Source organism: Nansenia antarctica (genome assembly GCF_963989245.1).
Source record: "Nansenia antarctica genome assembly, chromosome: 5".
Lineage (NCBI taxonomy): Eukaryota > Metazoa > Chordata > Actinopteri > Argentiniformes > Microstomatidae > Nansenia > Nansenia antarctica.
Window position 1 is genome coordinate 60,240,417 of NC_137690.1, and position 22,689 is coordinate 60,263,105.

The window sequence follows — 22,689 nt, forward strand, 5'->3', positions numbered from 1 at the left end:
CATATTCTACACTCAAACATTAGGCTACATATTAAACAGAAACACACATTCAACTTAAATTATGCAGTAGGAGAGAGGGAGGAGGCACCTGGTTGCAGCAGTGAATCACTGGGCTCTTTAAAGCAGACAAATAAACATGTTTTATGCCACTTATTTATAACTAAATAATAAAGTGAAACCTTACTTTAAACATGGTATGAAAAAATTGGCTACATTATCAGAAGTTGTCAAGCTGCCTTTTTCGTGCCTCCCGTCAACACACCAGGGTCGCGGCAAATGTGTGGCCATGCTCGTACGACTTTCTCGTTGCACAACGCTTAAACACCGTAACTTTTTTATCGACCACACTTCCAATGACAATGTCCGTCATTGTTATAATTGACAGAGAAGCCAAAGTGCTCCCATACATGGGATTTAAATGACGAGGGAGGCATTTCGAGTTCTTCTCTGTCGCCAACATTAGCAGGACTCGCCATGAACACTTGGGCTGCGTTCGTAAATTTGCTCTGAGAGCGCCGGAGAGCACACTGGGTCCAACGTCATAAAGGGACCAAGTAATTTGATTGGACAAGAGGCGTTCCATGAATGCTGATCAGATTCCAGAGCGAATTTACGAATGCAGCCTTGTTGTTCTAGAATTTTTTTTTGCACTATCAACCTCATTGCGCTTTAGAGTAAAACAAAGCACGCAACTGTCACGTCTATCTTTTCATGGCAACTCTACATTGTGATTTACAAGGGATATTAACTATGCGTACCGAACCGTGGGGGGCGATCCGTTACACCCTACCTATTACTGTCTGTTCGGGTGACAAGGCCACTCCCGGGGACAACCAGGCCCAGAGCGCAGCCCCCCTGGAGGTCCAGGCTGGACCATCGGTGGCTAGCGAGGCCACACCGCAGGATCCGTGCGGTGGGCACCGCTGCGGTGGACATGTGTCTGGTGGCAACAGGTGGTGCTGATGCCTACTACCACATCGGTATGCACTGCTGGGACATCGCTGCCTCTGCTCTCATAGTCTGCGAATCCGGAGGAGTTGTCATTGACACCGACGGCACTGAGTTTGACATGATGTCCAGGAAAGTTATTGCCGCAAGCAGCTCTGCTGTAGCCAATCAGATCGCAAAGGTGGTGCAGGCCTTCCCTTGTACCCGTGACGACGAGGATACAACCTAGGATACGACAAGTGTACCTGTGGGGCAGCCAGCAAAGGACATACAAGCACAATGGAAAAATCTGGGTGAGCCAGCACAGCACAGCCGAGAAGCTCCTTCTTGAGCGTATGAAAGGCTTCTTCACAGGCGGGACTCCAATCCGCAGTAGTCAACTTCCTGAACATGCCAGCGCTCCTTCCACCCCGCCCTTTCCTCTTCTGGCCTGCTGTCAAGGCGAACAGAGGCTTGGCAATGGCAGAGCATCCGGGTCACGGCACCAATGTAACCCGTGTGTGTTACGCCTGCGTTGTGTTCTGGTGGTGTGTGGGGCAATAACAAGGCCGGAGGCAGAACTTGGTCTCTGGTTCACTTTAGTGGAGCTGTGTGACATACAGAACATACACACAATGCATCAGGTAGGCTAACATCAGTCTGGTTAGTTGTCTCGCTCCCCTCTTAAGACGATCTATAGATCTGTCACTATATATATGAATATGTATTCAAATATATATACACAATAGACATCAGCATCATCAGCTCATAGATGCATAGATAATAAAAATAAACAGTTTGGCAATATTCTATCATACATCAGAAAACCCATATTTCGTTTCCTAAACAAATATAAAAATAACAGCATCAATATTATTAATCAGTATTGACATACAATATGTTGCAATAACAGCCACACCAGCTGTATATAGCTACTGGTGTGGACTAAATCATGAGGCTATCAAGCTTACCTCCCATTACACAGTAAATAAATACACAGTAAATAATAAAAAAACGTTTTCAAATGAAACAGACAAAACATCTCCATACCTGTGTGACATATAGAACATACACACAATGTATCAGGTAGGCCAACATCAGTCTGGTTAGTTGTCTCACTCCCCTGATAGAAGAACCAAAAGCGGACGGTTAACAAAATCATGCTAGCAACCATTAAACTTTGGGTTAGCTAATAGGCTAGGTGCACGATCTCCACTACTTCCTGAAAGGCACCTTGCATGAACATATCCTGTCTCACTCTATTGGTTTAATTGATTAATCAGCTGTGCGGTAAACTGTTGGAACACACAGTGCACAGCTGATTAATCAATTAAACCAATAGAGTGAGACAGGATTATGTTCATGCAAGGTGCCTTTCAGGAAGTAGTGGAGATCATGCACCTAGCCTATTAGCCCACTTTCTTCAACTGATACAAAACCGTGTGTTAGCGATTTCAAATCCAAACAGAATTTACACAAGACGAGTGGGGTACGTTAAACAACGACTAGCAACAACTGGATTACGTTCAAGACATGAAATACAACTTTTATATACATTTATCAGGCGGAGATTATCACGACGCAGCTCACCTCTATAGATCTGTGACGTAGCCAAAGTAGGCGCGTTCATATGGAGCTCCTAATATCTAAAAAGCACTACGGTTTTCTTATTTTATCGGATTAAAGTAGACCAGAAATTCCCATTGACCGCCAGTCAAACTTCTACACTTCTATCACACAAAAAGGGGCGTGGACATGACGGGAGAGCAAAGTACCCGGATGCGTTGCTCTTATGAATTCGGATGGGAGGGATTAGAATCGGTGCTCTATTATTCTACCTAGCCCAGAGTCCCCGGATGAGTGCCTCTAAAACTGAACTCGTATTTTGAGAAAAACTGAATTGTATTTTGAGAACTGAATTGTATTTTGAGTAAAACTGAATTGTATTTTGAGTAAAACTGAATTGTATTTAGAGAACTGAATTGTATTTAGAGAAACTGAATTTGAAAACTGAATGAAAATAATGAAAACTGAATTGAATACAATTCAATCTGTCGAATACAATTCAGTTTGTGCTCAGATTCAATTCAATCTGTCAAATACAATTCAGATCTGTGAAATACAATTCAATTTGTGCTCATATTCAATTCAATCTGTCAAATACAATTCAATTTCTGCTGGCACTAAAATAGCTCCATACGTTCAACACACCAAACTACAGAGCACACAGGTAGGAGATTCAAACAAAACAAAGAAACAAGGGGTGTTTTGGTGAGATTCATATGCAGACCATATTAACCTGTTACAGATGCTTGATTTCTTTGGAGCAACTTTTTTACTCTCTCTCTCTCTCATGCACACACACACACACACACACACACACACACACACACACACACACACACACACACACACACACACACACACACACACACACACACATACACACACACACACACACACACACACATACACACACACACAAACACACACACACGTAAAACAATCTCTCTCTCTCGCTCATGCACACACACACAAACACACACACACACACGTAAAACAATCTCTCTCTCTCTCTCATGCACACACACACACAACACACTTATGATGTCACCTCTCCATGTGGAGGAGGAGCAGGATGGGGACTGAGGCTCCGGGGCAGGTTTGAACCTGTTATGAGCTGCTCCTCTGTACAGCCCTCCCTCCCTGACTCCCTCTTTCTCTGTCTTCTTTTCCAGTGCCTCTTACCTTTTGTATACCTCCCCCTGTCATTCTCCCCCCTCTCCTTGCTCTCAGTCCCTTTGTGCCACTCGCCTTTTTCTATCTCTCCGTACCCTCTTCTTTGCGTCTCTCCCTCCCTCCCTCCCTCCCACCGATCACCCCTCACTCTTGTCTTATGGCCAGTAAAGACTAGCCATTCCATTCTTTCTACTGTTCTCCCACCTCTTCTACGTCTTCCATTCCACTTTTATCTCTTCTCTCTCTTTCCTCTAACATCAGGACCCACAGTGTGTACCCATAATATCCCTTCCCCTATATAACCAAAACATGACCCTCTCTCCATGGGCCAACATGTATGGAAAGGAGAGAGGCAGGTATTATCTCATTGTTCAAATTGAAAATCCACCACAACCCATGATTATCATCATCATCATCATCATCATCATCATCATCATCATCATTGTAATCATTATCATCCCCATCCTCCACCAACTCCTTCTCCTCATTGTCATTATCAAGATCTAGGTTGTTGTCAAGTCAGTGGGGTCATGTGGTCGACAGTGTCAGTGTGTTGAGCCTCCAAAGGCCCACAGCTCTCCTGAGAATCCCTCTCTCTGACACTGCTGTGAGGAATGCCTGGGGTGGGGGCGGGGGGGGGGGGGCTGTTATGGAGTTCACACTGGGTCTCAGTCCGGACGGAAAATGAAGGGCCATTGCTTCAAATAAGTCATGATTACCCCCCATCTACTCCTCCTCCCCTTCCCATCTTAATATCGCTGATGTAGCGCTAAGGGGTCAACCCTGGGTTAGCTTCTCTTCCCCCCTCCCTCTCTCTCTTCCCCCTCTCTCTGTCTCTCAATGCTGGTGTTGTTTAAAGCCGGGGCCGTGCTCTTCCATCCAACAAGAGCAATCACATTCTACACATGTCGAGCTCAAGCCAAGAGTAGCAAAACTGAGGATTTTGTGCTATTAAAACCCCACGGAGGGATGAAGGAAATGGAGTCTAGATTGAATCACAATGACACATCGTCACATAGGGCCACATTGGAAATATCCTTGAGCAAAACAAACTATTACGCCGCCAATCTGCTATTGACTTCAAAGCACTTATGCTTTCATACTTCCATGTCTGGATCTGGCCCATAATAAGGTGTTTTAAAACCAGGTGTAGGCTGTAACCGAACTGCCTGTTAGTAGATGTAGCAAGGTTCCGTCACTCACAACCCATAACCGACAGACCACTCCTGAACTTGAGACACACCGTGTGTCACGCTCACACTGACCCTGACAGGATCGTTTTCCTCAAGATAAGGTTCTGTCCCAGTGCCGTCCGTCCATCCATCATCTAGGAGACGTTCTGTTGCACCTGTCTGGATATCAGCTACTGCTCGCATCGGATTAACACGTACTACAGGACAACTGTATCATAGATATGGAACATTTGAACCTTCCCCTGGAAGTATTCCCACACTGGGAGCCAAAGTGAATGGAACAGAAGAACTGAACGGAACAGAATGGAATGGAACCGTTGGCCTCTCTTGTGTAGGGCCCGTCACCGAATTTGAATTAGAATGGAGATGTCCGTTCCACTTGTTCTAATTCTATGGGCCTAGTTCCGTCTTCGCTATGACATCATCACTATTCTCTATATCAGCCATGGGCCTTTCCAGGAAACTCTTTCCCTTTTTAGTTCAACCTTTAGACTAGAGGAGGTACATCTCTCTCTGCATCCACACTGAGATACTGATATAGATATCGGTGACTCGTAGAGAGCAGGTGTAGGTACAGGTAAGGACGGTGCTACGTTTGATGATCTTCCACAAGGCAGTGAGAAGGTCGTCACTGATGTGTTGTGTTTATCTTTCATCTCTTTCTTTTTTTCTCCTCAGTGTAGATCTGTAACAGCGATGAATGATGAACAGGACCGGCCCTACGTATGCAGCGCTCCTGGCTGCTCTCAAGTTAGTCGTAACCTTTATGCATATGGTTTCATGACACTTACCCATGATGTAATGCTGTAGTCGATATGATCATCTTAATTTTTATCCATCAAGTAAATGTGTTGTGTCTTTGTGAGTGTGCTCAGTTCTCTTTCTCTCTCTGCCTGGTCATCCTGCAGCGGTTCCAGACAGATGCCCACCTGATGATCCACAGACACAAGCATGAGATGACCCTGAGATTCTCCTCCATTAAGACAGATAACCCCCTCTCAGGTGAGAGAGATAACCCCCTCTCACGTCAGAGAGGTGGACATGAAAGAGAAAGAGAACACTAGCCTTGTCTACCCTAGACGCCATTCTCTCTTTCTCTCTTTCCTATTCCCTTCCCTGTAATCTTCTCTTTCTCTCTCTCTCACCCTCTCTCTCTCTCTCTCTCTCTCTCTCTCTCTCTCTCTCTCTCTCTCTCTCTCTCGCTCTCTCATTCTCTCTCGCTCTCACTCATTGTCTCTCTCTCTCTCTCTTCCTCTCACATGGTTTTCATAGTGAGCTGGTTTTCATAGCGAGCTGGTTTTCATAGTGAGTTTGTGTGTCTGACTGGACACTGTGATTATTTCTCTGGGTGAAATGCAAGTCTTCTTATACCAACCTCCCCCTTCATCTGTCAGACCAGCTGTCTGTCACTCAAGCTTAGTGTCGCCTGGATCAGATTTGTGTGTGTGTGTGTGCGTGCGTGTGTGCTGGCTGCATGTGTGTACCTACTGTACGTGTGTGTATGCATGTGTGTGCGTATGTGAGAGCTTGTGTGTGTGTGTGTGTGTCGGATGACCTCTCTTCGGGATCAGTGGTTGATGAAAGAATGATGACGATGTGAGGGTACGGTAAAGCCTATGAAATCAGATCAGCTGTATTGGATACGGCCGCGTCTCACAAAGAGATGGTAACAGGATGCCGCGTGTAGCAGCATGTAGCGTCGGCTATACGAGCGGAAAAGATAAGACACGGGGAAAGGAAAAGTAAAGCACAACAGATTCAGATTCATGAGTTTGACTGGTGGCCCTGTTTTCTAAAACGTGTCAGAGTTAGCCACATGGATATCTGGCGTGTGTGTGTGTGTGTGTGTGTGTGTGTGTGTGTGTGTGTGTGTCTATGTGTCTATGAGAGTTGGCACACCGAGTTACACATCAAAGTACTGTGCTGCCTGCGGACCCTGTCTGGTCTGTTACCATGGCGACGCCGGTCTCTCCGGGTGTAAACATCGCTGTGACCTCTGACCCCCCCTGCCGCCACGTTCTCTCCTGCTGGGGGGGGGGGGGCCTGCAGCTCATCAAACTTCCTAGAGGAAATATCATGTCACCACAACGGCCGAGGGAAGGCAAGGCTCTGATCTTATCACACGGAGAAGGGTTGCTATGGTGATCTGTTCCTCTTGTGTTCTACGACCAATGGTAATGGCTGTGTGACATCAAGTCAAGCGGGTACTCGTAAAGCTGTCTGGCATCATCGCTGGCAGGATAGATCTGTACAGACACTTCCTATAAGCTTTCAAGTGCAACTCATGACGGTGGTCTGTTTTGAAATCTAATGTCTGTGTTCCTTCCGATGTGTATGTGTGTCATAGCTGTGTTCTCTCTCTCTCTCTCTCTCTCTGGTGTGTGTGTGTTCACTCCGTGCAGACCAGACACCGACGCCGACACGTTTCCTGAGGAACTGTGAAGAGGTGGGCCTCTTCAATGAGATCGAACAGGAGTTCCGCGAGGCGGAGGAGGAGGAGAACAACAAACAGGTGAGACAACAAATAACTACAAAAAACTACATTTACCATGATCAGATCCTAGGCACCCCCAGCACTGTGTCTCCTAAGACACCTGCTTTTCCTCTATACTATGCCTCCTAAGACGTATACTGCCCTCCTTGTACTGTCTCTCCAGTGTCTATTAATAAATTTAAAAAAACTACGACTGCCCCTGGCCTGAGCTAGATTACTCTTCCTGCTAGAACTGGTGAATTGATGATTCACTTGCTTAGTCAAATATATCGATTGTAAGTCGCTTTGGAATAAGGCGTCTGCTAAATGCCTAAAATGTAAATGTAGGCAGACAGGAAACAGGCAGACAAAAAAACATTGCTTTTCCCTGATTGGCGAGTAGGCATTTGATTGACAGGTTAGGTAAGAATGTGTTTTGGGTGACAGGTCTATGTGTGTGAGAATCAGACAGTCACACAAACCCCATCAGACGACTGCATGATATTTGACCTGCAGCAGGAACCCTAACCCTAACCCTAACACCAGGTGATCAGAGCCCCCCCGCCCACGCCCCCCCCACGCACACATGCTTGCATAGGAGATCTAACAGTGGAAAATGAACCATCTTTCCTCCTCTGAAACCCTACTGTCCCCTCCAGAATCGCTCTCAAAATGGGTCATCGTGTCCATCCAATCCCCAGCCCCAGTGTCAACCGCAGCGTCAGCACCAGCCCCAGCCCCAGTCTCTTGGTGGTATGAGGGGTCTTAGCTGCAGTATGGCGGCCCAGCAAGCGGTGCCTTCCTCACAGGCCAACTCAGTTATCACCCAGACCTCCTCCACTCTCACACACTCCGGGTGAGTATTGGACACGAGTTCAGTAAAATGTTTACCTCATTAAAATAGGTTTACTTTCTTCTGGGGTGTGAGCTCTCTAAGACAACTCTCACACACAGACACACACACACACACACACTCTCTCTCTCTCTCTCTCTCTCTCTCTCTCTCTCTCTTTGGTCTTCTCCCCCTTTCTCCCTCCTCCCCTTTAGTTCTTGCTATAACTCATTCCGTCTGGAACAGACTGTCATTCCCCAGACAGACTAATTTATCAGAGCACTAATGAAGTGGGGAGGGGGGGAGAAAAGAGATTAAGAGAGAGAAGCCATGAGATGGGGCCAGTGGATATGAAAAAAGAGACCCCGTGTCTATATGGACTCACTCCTCTCTCACCTTCCTACTCTCTCTCTCTCTCTGTCTTTATTTCTCTTTCTTCTCTTCATCTCTGTCCTTTGTCTCCTTCACTACCTCCCTCTCTTTCACACTATCTTCCCCTCTCCCCCCCCCTCTCTTTGCTCTTTCTTTCTCATCCCCCTATCTCTCTTTCTTTAACCCCCCCCCCCCCCCTTCTTTGACGCAGACCAGTTGTGTGAGACTCTTGACTCACTGGCCTCAGTGTGGGTGTGGATTACATGGGTATGGTTGTCACACAGCAGAACAAGGAGATTGGGGACGTCTCTGTCTTTCCTCTCAACTCCAAACATCTGGCCCTGTTTTCTGAAACGTGTCAGAGTTAGCTACATGGATATCTGGTGTGTCTGTGCTTGTGTGTCTATGAGAGTTGAGCCATGGCTGCACACGCTGCAGAATCGTAGAAAAGGTTGATGGACGACGATGATGTCACAGACGATTTGAGTGCGAGTTTGAGTGTGTGCCGTTTTCACAGTCAAGTTCTGATATCGGACCCAAACGACAAGGTATTTGAGCTTTTCTTGTCCTTTGTGCTTCTGTTGTAGCCTGATGAGGGGTTCACTGGTGTCACTGGTGTCGGTACATTTTTCAAAACCAGGCGAATTCAAGTGTCTGTACCCATGCAGCATACCATTAACCATAAAAAAAGTCTGAATTGATCCTTTCATAGAGCCTGAGACTTACAGGAAGTTTAGACTTTATCTGATCTCTCACTTCCCCTTTCTAGCCCATATGTGAATAGCACAAATTGAACATTTAAGAACCAGAAAGGAAGGAACACCAGCAAACACACTCCAGAGTTTTCAGACAACAGTACGGCAGAGTCAAGTCACAGGAAGCCACAGCAACTCAGAACCAGTTAGAGTCAGACGGTGTGTGTGAGTGTGCAGCGCTGGCACGGCGTAGCATTGCAAGCTGCATTTCGTGGTGTTTTCAACTGTTTCTCCAGGTGTTGATCCATGGTTACCATGGCGACCCTGTCTCACAGTGTCTGGCTGTTGGCCCGAGAGGACTGTTATGGTTACGTGAGGAGGCGTTGTTTTGGTTCGGGTGTGTTTTTTTTCTTTTTCTTTTTCTTTTTTTTTTCTTTCTTTTCTCTTTCTTTCTTTTAATTCGCTGCAAGCTCTGGAGTCAGTGGTGACATCATCAGTGATGACCTCAACGCAGCAAGGGAGGCCCACGCCGTCTGATTGGATGAGAGCCAAAACCATTACATCATCACATGGCACCCTGGGCCGGCCCCTGTACCCCGGCTGCATTCCATGACTCTTAACTCCTTTCAATCTGTTACTTTTTCTTTCCGTCTCTCTTTCTATCTCTCTCTCTCTGTTTCCTCGTTCTTTCTATCTCTCTCTCATCTGCGTCGAGTGACGTCTCTACGTCTCCAACTCGTCCCTGTCTCCATTTCATTAATTTCCCTTTCACACATATTTCTATTAGCTATCCATCCAACGGAGTTCTGCACCTCTCTTATCTTGCCATCTCTCCCTCCACCTGTCTGTATCTACAGTATATCAGCCGCTCCATTTGGCTGGTTTTGGATCTGTGAGGAGCTGGTTGTGGGATGTCTTTTACATGAACCCTCCTCTCTTTGCCTGATCTCAGACCTGTCCCTGGGCCCCTGTCCTCTTTACTGCACCTGAGGAACAACAGACAGAGGCAGCCTCTGCCCGCCTCAATGCCTGGCACACTGCCAGACCCCACCATGCAAGGCGCATCTGCCCAGCACATGCCTGTAAGTAGAGATGAACACGCACAGACATGTGCACACACACACACACACATACACGTACACATACACTCACACACACACACACACACACACACACACACACACACACACACATACATACATACACCCCCCCACACACAATAACACTATCATTACATAGTAACTATGCTGAACAGCTGAGTAATTATATTGTAGTTACCAAAGTAACAGTACAGTAATTGGCCTAAGGGGCACCCTCATGTAAAGTTTTGTATTTGTTTTTTTTATTCAGATGGAGAGACAGATGTCCACTTTGGGATCCAGTATGATGAGCATGAACTCCTCACCTCAGGTACCAACCAAAATCAGAACCCCACTCCTTGTCTTGCCTTCCTGTTTCTGCCTGCGTCTCCATGGTGATAGATTAGTTGATCTCTGTTTTGGATTCATCTCCATCGGCACTTTTATCTCATATATCTCATACTGCTGAAGTTAACACACAGACACACACACACACACACACACACACGCACACACACACACACACACACACACACACACACACACACACACACACACAGAAACACAGACAGACAGAAACACATACAGGCAGGCAACCGGGCCCCATTCACCTTCTGGCTAATCTCATACCTCAGAACAGAGGAAACAGAGTGTAATTCTACACCTTTACATAGTCTGAGCTAGAGCTACAGTATGGCTCTATAGAGGAAGTCAGTTCTCCATCCCTCACTTCTTTCCTTTTTCTTTCTCTCTCAAGTTCTTCCCTTTAAAATCGCTTAAATCTGTTAATGTGTCTGAAATGCGCAAAATGTTTGTCAGAGTCAACACCAGATTCTCCATCAGACGTCTGTTTATGATTAAACCTTCATTTATACAGGGTGTCCCATTGAGGCCACGGTCTCTTTTTCACGGGAGCCCTGCGTACATTAAAATACATTAACATTACATTATGCATTTCATTACTACTACAAACAATACATTACATTAAATTACAATACATTAGCCTACATTACAAACAATTACACACAATCTACTCAGTATAATCAATTAAGACACGTACACTGCTCAGATGACTAATCCTTTATCACAGTCTTAAACGTGGAATTTAAAGGGTTAGCCAAGCTTGGGACCGGTACTCTCAAAAGCATGTCTGCCATAAAAGCAACGATGTGAGGTAAAGTGGGAGTTTTAAAGGAACTGCTTTATAAACAAATAAAAACCAATGGCTGGCATAGTCAAAGTCTCCCAACCCCACAGACTGATATAAAAGACAATGGTGGGTGAGGAAACTATTATCCCTGGAAATGAATTGTAAGGCAGAGTGTTAAATCCAGTCTTACGGTTTGAGAACTGAAGCTGCCGCGTACATGTCAATTGTGTCACCGTAGTGAAGGACAGGGAGGAGCGTCGCCTAGGCAATCCTCATCCTATTATCACAGGTGAACTTTCTGTACAAAAAAAACAAGCCTAACTCAACTTTTAAATTTGGGCTCCTTTCAGGGAACACATATGCAGATCACTGTAATCAATATTAGAGAAAAAAAACATCACAGACACACACACACACACACACACACACACACACACAGGATATGAGCTCACAAACTGACCCTGTGCTTGGAGACTAGAGCGTATGGAGTTTCAGAGGCTGGGTTGCTGGCTAGTATGACCCTCTCAGACAGACTGGGCTTTGTCATTGTTGCTCTCAGAGCTCCCAGTCTCCAGTTCTCCTTTCTCTCCATGCTCTCACATCAGTGTCAGCTTTGACTTCAGAAATACTGCCCTCACTGTTAACTTCAATGTTATAGTCTGATATCTGATGTGGCTGTCCAACCATGGTAGAGTAAATAAGAAATGAGGACTTGAGGAGTATACTAGGGTGACAGTAGTTTTAGTAAATTTAGTATTTTAGTCAAATAAAGTAGCTCTAATCTGAACTAAATATAATCTACTGTACATTTGTCTAAAAGTCTGAGAAAGTGACATGTCTGAGATTGTTGATAGTGGTGTTTGTGTCTGTCTGTGTGTGTGTGTGTGTGTGTGTGTGTGTGTGTGTGTGTGTGTGTGTGTGTGTGTGGGGGGGGGGGGTGTGTGTGTGTGTGTTAAATACAGTACATTATGTGCATGTTTTGAGGGAGCTATCACTTGGCAGAAATAGCAACCTGGTGTGTCATAACGTACCAGTAACTGTGATATAATCATAGTCGACAATGTTACAGGGTTTCTATGTAGTAAACAGAGAACTAAAACACTCATTTGCTGTCGCTACGAGTGTGTGTATCTATGTGTGTGTGTGTGTATGTGTGTGTATGTGTGTGTGTGTGTGTGTGTGTGTGTGTGTGTGTGTGTGTGTGTGTGTGTGTGTGTGTGTGTGTGTGGCTGGCTGGCTAGCTGGCTGGCTGGTACAACTGGCACAGACAGCTACATGACCTCATTCTTGGCACCCTCTAAATGTACTCCCTTTTTTTCATTGGTGAATGGAGCGGAAAAAAAAACTACTTCTTCTTAAAGAAATATTGCGTAACCGAGAGTGATAGTAATGTTCAGAGTGTGGTGATGTCATGCCCCAGAAACAGTCTGTCTGTCTCTCTCTCTCTCTCTCTCTCTCTCTCTCTCTCTCTCTCTCTCTCTCTCTCTCTCTCTCTCTCTCGCTCTGCTCTTGCTGAGTGTGAAAGAAAGGAGAGCTGATTGCAGAGCTGCAGACGTTTGGGAATGTGCAGGGCAGTTTTTATTTAGATCTTTCAGGAAACATATCATCTTCTATTTTTGTCATATGTCATACACTGTGAAGTCATACGCACATATGATACTCTGATAAGATATCAACATGAAGTGCTAGTTGATTTAGCACCTTTTTGTGTGTAACTGTTATCACAGCTGTGAATTAATGGAACAAGCAATGATGACTTGAAAGCCTCTCTATGTTTTCCTTGATGAAGTGGTATGTTTGATGGTCATTTATTAGAAAATAGGAGATCTGTGTATTTTTGTGTGAATATAATTTGTGCTATGTATGCATATTGTATATGTATGCATATACATAATAATAATAATAATAATAACTTTATTTGTATAGCGCTTTTCCTGCAAACGTTGCAGCTCAATAATCATTATATAATCTTAATTTAATTATTTTGTAACTTAAATGCAATATTAAAAGGATGGGTTTTTATAATCTTAATTTAATTATTTTGTCATTTAAAGGCAATATTAAAAAGATGGGTTTTTAGTCTTGACTTGAACATATTTGCTGAGGTTGCATCCCTAATGTAAACTGGCAGTGCATCGCACAATTTGGGTGCATAAAATGAGAATGCAGCCTCACCAAATCTCTTCTTTTGTACATGTGGTACACTGAGAAAACCAGTGTCAGAAGACCTGAGAGCTCTATTGGGCTGATATGCTAGCAAAAGGTCTTTCAAATATTCTGGTGCTATGCCAGTGAGAGCTTTATAAACAAGCAGAAGGATCTTGAAATCTATCATTTAAATTCATATGCATGTTTATTGTTGACCTCACATGCTGTAGCTTTTTGATGATAATCTGACAAGTTATAAACAAGTTGTTGACCTTCCGGCTCCTCAGAGGTCAAAATCAGCCATGGGCCACCACCACAACCACCTGGGAACTGTTCCCAATGGCAACATGAACGCCATGGGTCACATGATGGAGATGATGTCGCCACGACAAGGGCCCCCTCACCTGCGGCATCATCCTCATCAACACCTGCAGGCTCCGCACCTGTCCTACCAGCAACACTGCCACGCCCCACCTCCACACCTGGGAAACGGCCACAGCCACCAGACCCACCAGTCGGGGAATGGTTCTCACCATCAGGATCACCAATCACCTCCATCACACCTGCACGCTGGCCACTCCCACCAGACCTCCCCTCACCTGCCCCTCCACCACTCCATACCTGGCCAGGTACTGTACTCCCATTGACCTCCCTGTGTCAAGTTCAACCATAGATCACCCAGATGACACGTTTATCTCACTTTATGGATCACTATGAATGAACTAGTCAGCCACTGTCACCAAGTTCCCTTTTCTAGTGTATGATGACCCATTGTGTCGGTGTGCAGTTGTCTCCTGAAGATCAGCAGATGCATTCGCCACAGCAGTCGCATTCCATGCACCCAGCGCAGCCCGGAGGTGGCAGCGGCCGTCGCAGGAGGACCGTGGATCAGGACCCAGACGACCGCAGACAGAAGTTCCTGGAGCGGAACCGAGCAGCGGCCACCAGGTGCAGACAGAAGAGGAAGGTGTGGGTGTCAGCACTGGAGAAGAAGGCCGAGGAGCTGACCCACAACAATATGCAGTTGCAGGTAGGGCAGGGATATTTGGAGGAGCACACGCACGCACGCACACACACACACACACACAAACACACACACACACACACACACACAGAGTCTCTCACACATCAGGCTCTGAACACACACACAATTAATTCCTTATATGAAGTAAGACGACTTCAAGTTATTTCTGGTAACACTTCCAGTGTTAATGGTGTTTCCTCCATGTCATTCCAGAATGAGGTGACGACACTGAAGTCAGAGGTCGGCCAGCTAAAGCAGATCCTGCTGACCCACAAAGACTGTCCCGTCACTGCCCGGCAGAGAGAGGCGCAGGGGTACCTCAGTGAGTAACACTCCTACCCCATCAAACTAGACCCATGACAATCTTCACCCAACCCCCACCCCTGGAAAACACACAGGTATACACTATACCTCAATGACCAACACTCCTGCCCCCACCCCACCCCAACCCAAACACAGACCCTTACTCACATCTCTGAAACACACATTTCATAACCCCACAATCTCCCATGGAGTAAAGTGAGAATGAAAAAAAAACATTCCTCTAGGTGTAAAATGGTTGAGTATCCATAATGTATATTTTGTAAAATGAGATGGCCATACTAACTTGATTCAGTGTTTAACAGATGCCCCGCTTCACTTTGTAAATAAAAAAAAAGATATACAAATATGATCAATTACTATTAATATTTTATATTATGGTATAAATATATGGTATAAATATATGATTAATATATTATGGTTAATGCATCATTTTCTGATCAGGCTGGCCCAAAGCATTGGTGAAGTAGGTGATCGCATATCACACCCAGCTGAAATGATTTATTTTGATGATTTTATTATGAGGTCTTAAAGAGGCAATGTTGTATTTTAGGAAAGACAGAAGTGCACATTATTTCATCATTAATATGCTTTATAGTGGCCAATGTTTAAATACCAGAATTGTAAAGCCAAAGTAATTTTCCAAGTCATTTCAAATAATGTATACTGTATAGGCCTACCCGTGGATTTTTATAAATATGTCTTAGCAAATAGCATAATGACGTTATTATTATCTCACCTTTTCAAAACTGACTTAAGCTAAGATTGAAAAAGAAAAAAATGATGTTCAAGTATTCAGAAATATACTGAAATGTATCTTAATATTTCTTCATACACTCGATACATTTTGATACTGTTTTTTCTTTTTGCTTGCTCGCTTCAGTTTTTCGGAAAATGGAATCCATTAAACAGTTAATCAAGTTTGCATGGCCTAATCAGTGAAATCAGTTAGATGTGACAAGTTGCATGGCAACTTGCATGTATTTCATTGATATATATGTTTATTTTTTTGCTGTATTTTGCATATGTATATGTCAAAATAAAAGCTATTTTCCTTTAACTGAACTGTACAGAGTTTTCATTCACTGTTTTTTAGAGCATGATTAGATGGCTTTTTTCATATACAATTCCATTTGATTGTTGTTTGTATATTGGAAATTAAACTGGTCACACACACACACACACACACACACACACACACACTCACACACACACACACACACACACACACACACACACACACACATACACACTTGTAAGAAGATTTGATTGACAGCTGTCTCTTTGCCCAGATCCAGGAATGAGCCCGACAGGAAGTCCCAGTGATGCATGTCCGGGGCCACAGCAGCAGGCCATCCAACACAACAGCATCTCCACCTCCTCAGCTGCAGGGGGCACTGCAGCGCACAACCATCACACCGGAAACCAGCCTGCACTCTAACGCTGGTGGCAACATTTCATGGCCAATCACAAATCCATCCCCAGCCCCAGCTTAGCACATGCCCCTTAGCCATGTGTGTAGATGGTTTAGATAAGAATATGCAATACAGGGAAATGAAATCACCTATTACCTATAGGATGTTCCGGGGGATCGGGCTATTGATTGATTTGGGATGGAGAGTAACAGAAGCAGAAATGAACCCTGTGTTCCAACAGTCTTGTCCCTCCCTCTCCTGATGTCATTTCCATGGGATCTGAAAAGAAAGCAGTGATCCATCTAGAGATCAGCCTGCATCTCAGTCGTCTGAAGTGGCTCCCTCTCCTTGGGTCCTGTCCTTGTATCTGTGCCCATATGAAACAACTGGACTTGTATTAAAGCCTTGAGTCATTGGCGCTCCAACATTGTGATCGTCAGCTTTGAACTGGATCATCTTGTTTCTGGGGGTGTCTGAGGCAGTGTGTCTCACTGTCCCAGGACTTATTATCACCTTTATTTTGAGTTTTTTTTTGTTTTGTCTTTATGTGTGGAAGTCTTGTAACTTGAACCATGTATGAATTTCTGTATGAATTTGTGTACTTACTTACTTTACAATATGTGTAATATGCTACAGTATGTGTGCTTGTGTGTCACCTATAGGCCTTTCTCTAACACAGAACATGAATAAGAGTGATGACGATGTACAGTTTATACAAAAGGAATTTGTATCAAAGCCTGTGAATAGGATTTCTTCATTTTTATACTGTGTATTACATTCTTGGGAGGGGTGGATGTTTGGTACCTGATTGTACATAATCCATGTAATGCACCTAATACTTTTCATACAGAGTGTATTTATCATACACAGGACATTAGCATAATCTTTATATTTCTTAGTGTCTGCATCGTGATTGGTTTTGTTTCATTGGTGTTTTGTACATATTGACAATTGTTGCAAACTAATTCAAAAATAAAAGCACTTATTCTCTGATATCGGAGGGTGATTTGTGTTCTGTTCGATCCCCTAAGGGGGGATGAATCTAAAATATAAAATGGGCCTTTAGAATAGAGGGTTGAAACAACATTAACATTTCATGTTTCATGTTCTTTATCTGTTGCCCACCAACCAATGCCCACCAACTCCATAACGGTTACTCAGCAGCATTGATTTCATACAGTGTTCCTCAGTCAGGGAAAATAATGGTCTAGTCTGCCACCTAGTGAACATTTCTAGAACTGAAGTGAATGTCAGATTCAGTGTTTTGAATACACAACCATCTGCATCTGTATCTATCTACAAACTAAAGTGAACAAGTAACCCAATCTGACTATTGATGTGGAGAAGGATAAGAGATCCCTGTATCATGAATGGGACTCAGAAATGAAAGGGATACAATATGGATAGCTACAACTGAGGACCCGAAGAACCAGCAACGCAAGATTGTGACTGTATTGGGTTTATGTATTGGGTTTCATGTTTATAAAAAAAAAAAGTAGATATGTTACGGTACATGTGGGAATACGGTACATGTGGGAAAACTAGGGTTTTCATACAGGGTGTATTTATCATACACAGGACATTAGCATAATCTTTATATTTCTTAGTGTCTGCATCTAACCTAACCCTAACCCTACCCCTAATCCTAACCCTAACCCTAACCTTAGCACCCTAGCACCTAACCCTAACCCTAGTTTTCCCACATGTACCGTATTCCCACATGTACCGTAACATATATATATATTTTCTCATTTGGTTGAAACTATGCTGCTCAATCTCTCTCCCTCACTTACTATCAGCAATGGCAAGATAGACCCTATCTAATAATTATTCAAATCAGATGTGGCTTCCAATATCCATAGGTTACTAATTATAATGGGCAATATATAATTATATTAATATTCATTCATATCTCAGTCCATTACTTCCTGGTCTCTGACTCTCCATCTTGTGTTAGGGTAACACCCTGCGTGGGTGAATCTTGGTGGGAGGCTCATAGTTTCAGAGGAGTAATTGAATGCACCATGAGTGTGGGAGGCTCATAGTTTCAGAGGAGTATGTGAATGCACCATGAGTGTGGGAGGGACTCCGCCCTGTCTACTCAAACAAAGGCCTGCCTAACTACAGCCAGACCCTATCATGAACCAAACACTCTCTGTCTCTCTTTCATACACTGAACTACACACCGTGTCTCACTCTCACACACACACACACACACACACACACACACACACACACGCACACACTCTCTGTCCTTGCCGTTCTCATGTATTGTTTTGTGTTGACCCGGTGTATTTCTGTCTATATGTTTGTATTTATTATTGCCGAGGCCTCTTGGCCAGGTCATCTTTGAAAATGAGAATTTGTTTATCTGATTAAATAAAGGTCAGATTAATAAATAAACAAAAACACACACACACACAAATGTGCACGCTCACAAAACACACACACACCCATAAACAAAATGAATTAGAGTGTGCGGCACACCTGCTTATCCATGTAAGGAAATATGTACATGACTGTGAAGGACTTCTTTTATTTGTGTGAGCCATAGAAACAAAGTATGCAGAATTCAACTATCACAGTTAATGAGTTGAAAAGGTGTCTGCCAGTCTCTACCTTTGTCAGATGGTGCCTTTGTTAGTACAAACAATCACATTGCCAGGATATTTCTTTACTTGTTCCTACTGTAGAAAAATATATAGTTGAGTATAAAAGTATTTTTAAAAAAACAAGAAGCAAAACAAACAAGTATTTTTTCCTGCCAACCAGCAGCTATCATTCTTTGCATTCTTTGCATGTTCAACAGATTAGAAATAACATTTTGTACAAAATCATTCAAAGCACCATATGTTGTTGTCTGTAAGTTCAAGATTAGCATTGAATTCAAATAACACGCACACACACGCACACGCACAAGCACACAAATACACACACACACACACACACACAGACAGACACACACACACACACACACACACACCACACACACAGACAAACAGACACACTCACAGGTGCAAGGAAAAGGAAGAGGAAATATAAAAGGCTGGGAGAAAAGAGAGGAAGTCTGAGTCAGCATTGATGAGCACAGCTGTTTGAACACAACCCTGACTGTGGCTCTCATATTGTGTGGTCATAAACACAAACCTAACTGTGGTTTCCTGTGTTTACAAACACAACCCGGTCTGGTCATATTTTCTCCAGCACTTGAGGCACTCTCCCAAGTATCTTCCTTGTGATGGTGCATATATGTTCTCAGGTGGTGCATTCATGTTCTAGGTTCTAGGTTCTAGGTTCCCAAAGTTTAGTCAGAGAACCTTTGCATGTCATTTTCTCTGCGGGAGGTGCTGTTGTCTAGGAAACGGTCGCAGGGGAACTCAATCAGATCTCCTTCCTCTAGTGGTCCCAGACGTGGGGGTCGGCTGCTCTGGTAGCACGTGAAGTCAGTGGAGACCGCCGTCGTTGCCATGGCGGTACGAAACGGTCGCCGGGTGGAGTACATGTGACGCACGTGCACCGCCGACTTCCTCTTTCGGAGTCTCCGCCTCAAACTCCGCCCCAGCCAGACTCCACCAATCACCAGCAGAAGCACAGCGTTACCCGCCAGGGTCGCCACTGTGACGAGGTGGAGGTCAGAGGTCAGTCCCCCTCCCCAGCGATGCCCGTCTGGGAGAGTGACCAATCCGGCGCAGTGGTCTCGGGGCGCAACTTGGCACACAGACCCTCCCACCACACCCTCCACACACACCATGTAGGTGATGTCTGGACTAAGTTCAAGTAGAGTGACAGAGCGAGCCACGCCACGGGCATAAACGTAACGTGGGAAACGGTCAAGGGCTCCAAACCGGTCAAACAGAACCCGGTAGTGGACCTCATCTAACCCTGCCCTCCCCGGGGTGTAGCGCTGGTGGTCCCTGGTGGTCCAGTGTACCGTGGCGGTGCTGGAGGTCACCTGGTCCACGGTCACGTTCGTGATGAAATGGCGGTTGAACACACAAGGGTCTGTGACCATGGGTAGACCTTCCTCCTGTCCTGCTCTGAGCAGGTCAAAGCGTTCCTCTTCCTGTTGGGCCGGAGAGGGGGTAAGGTCTGTGACTGGGCAATGGGGCAGGTTGTCATGGGGATCATGGCTGCCATGTTCTAGTGGAGGCAGGGTGGTGGGGGGTGTGGGCGTGGAGAGGGATGGAGGTTCTGTTCTGCCTGGGACGGAACCCCGTCGCCCTTTCTCACGCTTCCCAGCAGCCTCAGCGGCGGGTCGCGTCCTCGAGCTGGTGGAAATTCTTTTCCACTTCCTTCTCTCCAATGATGGAGATGTCTCTGACTCGCCTTGTCCTCCCTGGTCCCCCTGGATACCCACCTCCACCTCTCCCTCTCTATTCTTCTCCTCTTCCACTCTCGCCACCATCTCCTCTCCCACCTTCCTATGCTCTCCCTCTATACCTCTTTCCAAATCAACTATCTCTCTCTCTTCTCCCTCTCCCCCCCTTCTCTCCACCCTCCTCTCCTCTCCCTCTCTCCTCTGACTCCCCTTCCTCTCCTCTCCTTCTATCTCCCCCCTCTCCTCAAGCTCCTTCTCAACGACCTCCCCTCCTCGGCTCTCCTCGGGGCCAGTTTGGCTCTCACATAAGTGGGTCCAGTTCCCAGAAGGCTGCAGCTGGGTGCTGTTCACATAATCCAGATACTTGCCCCTCAGTGTCGCTGGGTGATGACACTGCACGAACACGGTCAGCAGTTTACCCTGAGAGTGTGCCGACGTCATCCACCGCTTCAGTTCACCTAGGCGGCAGTCGCACGTCCAGTTGTTTCCATGGAGATCTAAATCGTACAGGATGCTGTTGAGGGCGAATATACCGCCAGAGAGGCTCGTGAGACGGTTGTCTTGGAGTTTCAGTACTCTCAGGTGCTTCAGCTGTTTAAAAGCGGACGGATCAACTGTGGAAATCCGGTTACGACTAAAGTCCAGTTGCTCAATTTGTTCCAGAGGGTCGAGAAGCCCCGCGGGTATTTCCTCCAGCTCGTTTCCGTCAATCATAAACTCTCTCACGCTCGACAGTCCTTTCAACGCTTCGCTTTCGAGCCGAGATATATTGTTGTTGCTGAGGGACAGTTTGGACAGCTTTTTCAGATTTTGAAAGACGTGGTTTCCGACGTGTTGAATTTCATTCTCAGAGAGTAGCAGTGTGGTCAGAGACCTCAGCTGGGAGAATGTCACTACATTACGCACGGCCGCCTGTCTGTTATGGGACAGGTTAAGAAAGCGCAGTTTGGTGAGCTTTGAGAAAGCGTTCCTGTGAATGTGGTGCAGCTGGTTTGATTCCAGATGTAGGTAATGCAGATTCGTCAAGCTTTTAAAAACCGAGTCCTGTAACATGTCAATCGCGTTCCCGTCGAGTCTCAGTTTAACAACGCTGTCCAAGTGGCCAAACATCTCTGGCGTGATTTTCTTAAGGTCATTATTATTACCGTACAAAATAGTTAATTTCTTCAGGGATTGTAAAGTCCCGGGGGGTATTGTTGATATCAGATTATTGCCCAAGTACAGCTCCTCCAATTTGGAGAGTTTTTCGAACGCCTTTGGGTTAATGGTCTGTATTTGATTGTACTGTAAATTCAGCCGTATTAAATTACTGTACCGTGTAAAGTCGAAGGCCGAGATGTTAACGATGAAGTTCCCCCCGAGACTGAAGACCAGCACGTCCTCGGGGACCGGCGAGGCGACTTTGGGCACCGCGCGCAGCCCCCGGTTGGTGCACAGGAGGTGCTGCGCGTGCTGGCAGTCGCAGCGCTCCGGGCAGAGGACCCTCGCGGACGGGGACGAGAGGAGCCCGGCGTCGCACGACAGAAGGAGAACGCAGATGGCCGCCACTAAGTTACCGATATCCATTCCCAAAAGGCTGATGTTGGCACAAACGTCTGATGCGGCATTCCCTTTGTGTTGTTCATGTGCAGTTACGCCGACTTCCCCACTCTCAACTGGTGTGTGATATCCATTAGCCTATATTATCCACTTGTTGCTCCGTAAAATGGAGATGGCAAGTTTATTGTGCAGAAGTGTCTGGATCCATTGCTGAACGGCGCTGCATGTCCACAGAATAAGTTAATTTGTGCGCTACACTCTCGTGCTGTGTGAGGAAACGCTCACCTCCCCAAAATCCTCCATCCCCCAAGTGGTCATCTGGTGCAAATTACAGGCCTCCACATAACGCAGGGTTCAGGCGCAGAGCGCACGCACGCATGCAGACACACACACACACACACACACACACACACACACACACACACACACACATACACACACACCGCCCCTCCCCCTTAACTCCC

At 45.4% G+C, this 22,689-nt stretch overlaps 2 protein-coding genes across 2 annotated transcripts; one reads left to right on the plus strand and one right to left on the minus strand.

The window, feature by feature from the left end:
• Positions 1–5,555: 5,555 nt before the first annotated feature.
• On the plus strand, positions 5,556–14,962 carry LOC308157210 (cyclic AMP-responsive element-binding protein 5-like; the record flags this gene model as incomplete). Its single annotated transcript, XM_080530720.1, has 9 exons — positions 5,556–5,609; positions 5,768–5,861; positions 7,262–7,371; positions 7,992–8,188; positions 10,184–10,313; positions 10,582–10,641; positions 13,896–14,237; positions 14,423–14,638; positions 14,846–14,962. 9 exons carry the CDS (start codon positions 5,556–5,558, stop codon positions 14,960–14,962), a joined length of 1,320 nt encoding a protein of 439 aa, XP_080386846.1.
• Positions 14,963–19,672: 4,710 nt separating this feature from the next.
• Positions 19,673–22,252, minus strand: tril (TLR4 interactor with leucine-rich repeats; the record flags this gene model as incomplete). Its single annotated transcript, XM_080533089.1, has 1 exon — positions 19,673–22,252. One exon carries the CDS (start codon positions 22,250–22,252, stop codon positions 19,673–19,675), a length of 2,580 nt encoding a protein of 859 aa, XP_080389215.1.
• Between the last annotated feature and the right edge of the window lie 437 nt (positions 22,253–22,689).